General features: G+C 34.0%; 1 protein-coding gene across 1 annotated transcript in view; it reads left to right on the forward strand.

The window, feature by feature from the left end:
- The window catches only part of LOC117122248 (neuronal cell adhesion molecule-like), a gene marked incomplete in the record, with an annotated part of 47131 nt that overhangs the window by 32454 nt on the left and 11870 nt on the right, over positions 1-2807 (forward strand). Inside the window, 4 exon segments of the mRNA XM_033267784.1 lie at positions 304-477; positions 1129-1260; positions 1527-1700; positions 2397-2595. Of these exon segments, the coding sequence (XP_033123675.1) occupies positions 304-477; positions 1129-1260; positions 1527-1700; positions 2397-2595 (679 nt within the window).

Consider the following 2807-nt stretch of genomic DNA (forward strand, 5'->3'; position numbering starts at 1 on the left):
CTTACTTACTTCACAAGCTCCTTGGCTATTTTACTAGCCTAATCATAGCATACTTGAAGCAATAGTTTATAACTGATTACTGGCCCACCAGGCTAGTAATATGGTTGGTTTACTAGCCCAGAGGAGTTTTTACTAGACATTGTTTGACTTACTAGTACTAAATCGATCATAATAATAGTAGTATTAATTAAATTTTGAATATGTACAGTAATTATATATGAATATAAATAGATGAATTTTTATCTTAAATATTTTTGTTTTATTTGTAATCTGCATGTGTGTTTCTTTTGTGGTTGAATCTAGTCAATGGACAGGTATCAGGAGAAGTAACCGCACAAAACGTCAGTGCAAATACTTACGAATACATCGCAGAGGATTTAGACCCTGGTGAACTGTATTCCATCAAAATCTGTGCCTATACAAATGCCGAATCAGGAGAGGAAATCAAACGAGAACAAAGGTTAAGGCCCGCAGGAAGTAAGTACTCTGCCTGAGTGACTATCTCATCCATTTAGATGGAACTACGTATGTAGTGCCATAGAATAGGGATTTATTCTGAGGATTTTTATGGAGTGGATGTCTGCCTACATAACTGGAGAAACCAACTATTGCTGCCACGTTTTTTTCTAGCAAACCATACCCCCTAACAAATTTAATGGAAGCATCCGTCTTAATCCTGTATATATAATTGATATGCATTATTTAATCAAACCCCAAAATGGACAAAATGGTTTTTTATATGCAATATACGAAATAAGAAATATGATTAATTTATTGCAAAACTATAAAAATTTGAATTGAAGTTCTACATCGAAATATATGAAATATTAATTAAAATACGAGAAACAAATAAAAAAGAAAAACATTAAAAATCATTACAAAACATTACATAGTTCAAAAACCCAGAGATTATTAAATTGATTTGTGTAATTTGTATTGTTCAAATATCCTCATCATTAATGCTGGTCATCTCTCAAAATAGCTCATTTCACATTTTACCGCCATTTGGTACGGTTTTCTGCTAGAGAGTGTATTGACTGTTTTCAAATTTTTTCAGTAAGTATTGAAGAAATATGAACACAACACACAACAACACCATTAAACTTGATGCTCTTTTTTCTCCGGTAGGCCCTGGTGCTGTGGATTCAAATTCAGTTGACACAGAAACAACCAATAACGGTGCTAGTATAGTATGGAAGACTAGCGACGAGGGACCTGCGGCCACAAAGTTTGTGGTACGCTACAGGAAGAAGGATGATGGTGAGTGTGTGAATAACTGTAGTTGGAAGTGTATAGTGTGAGGTTTTTATTATTTAATAACTATTTACTATAGTTACTATATATTTTTTATATTAATGTATAAATTCTGCATTAAAAAACAGGCATACAACAATTCAATCCAGTTCTGCACATTTAGTGCAGAATAGAACCCAGCTGGTATAAATAGACTATTCCGAGCTCAGCCATATAATTATGTTGTTAATTTATAATATATTAACCTCTCAATTTTACGATTTACATTGTAGAATCTAATAAAGAACCAGAATATATGGAAGAGGAGATATCTGGATTTGAAGACCCTTTAAGGGTAAACCTAAGAGACTTAGAAGAAGGTACAAAATATGAAGTGATTATAGATGCAATTAATAACGATGGCACGACATCAAGTGATCCAATTATAATTACAACCAGTGGTACAGGTAAGTCACAAAAAAATAATCATTTAATAATAGTAACACATTTTAGTCTGTGCTTCCGCAGCACTTGTCCGATAAATTATCGGAAAGCGGCCATTTGTTATTTTTCTCTGCGGAAACGGGGCCCAAAGTATGAGAATCAGATTATCGGAAAAAGCTCCAAATCTGAAAATGAATAACCCTTGACCAATGTCATATCACGGCCATGCAAAGAATTCTGCCAAGTAGCTAGTTTCTAAGGCAACAGACCTAGTATTTAGTAGGCCTGCCTAGAATCAAACACTTCATAAAAAAAGGGAGAACATTTTTCATGTTTATTAGATATTTTTTAATCCTGAAAAGGCCATAAGTCAATCCTGCTTGCATTGGAGCTTGTTTACCCACTGTGATATGCTTCTCTCATCTTTAAAGTTTGTTCTGAACATTACTTTAATTCAAGTAAGAACACTCTGCTCTCTTTGAATAAATGTTGCAGTGTTTATCAAGAGTAGGATATTACATCATCAGGACACTATTCAACTTGCTGATTTCTCATAAATTAAATAATGCTAAAAAAAATTCAACAAAATTTACCATTTCAACACTTCAATAATTTGGAAGAACCTCTCAATTGAGCATTTTTCATGAAACCTCAAACCATTTTATAAGCACTGTAGTGAATAATTATTGGTAATGTTTTTTATTTTTCTGTTGATACAGGTACAAGTAAGAGTGACAAAGCCTCGATACAGCCGTGGGTAATTGCCATGATTTGTATTATCCTGCTACTAGTCCTAATTCTTCTGCTGCTGTGCTTCATTAGGAGTCAGAAAGGAGGAAAATACAATGGTAGGTTGAAATCTAATTTAATCTACTCTGGTCATTTATTTAGCGCCTTTCTTTACAGATATGAAGTGCTGTAAGTTTTTTCCTGAAAATTGGGTCCACCTGCTTAAGTGTTGCTGCCATCTTGGTGCAGGAGCAGGCAACTCCACCAGGTATCCATTTATACTCCTGGGTAGCGAAAAGCAACGTAGATAAAGTGCCTTGCACAAGGACACAAGCGAAATGCACAGCAAGAAAAATCAAGGTTGCAATATATAAATAACTTTATAAGTTAAAATCAGGGTT

This window comes from Anneissia japonica, unplaced genomic scaffold, assembly GCF_011630105.1.
Source record: "Anneissia japonica isolate Jap-2015-1 unplaced genomic scaffold, ASM1163010v1 scaffold1208_len1460985_cov181, whole genome shotgun sequence".
Taxonomy (NCBI): Eukaryota; Metazoa; Echinodermata; class Crinoidea; order Comatulida; family Comatulidae; genus Anneissia; species Anneissia japonica.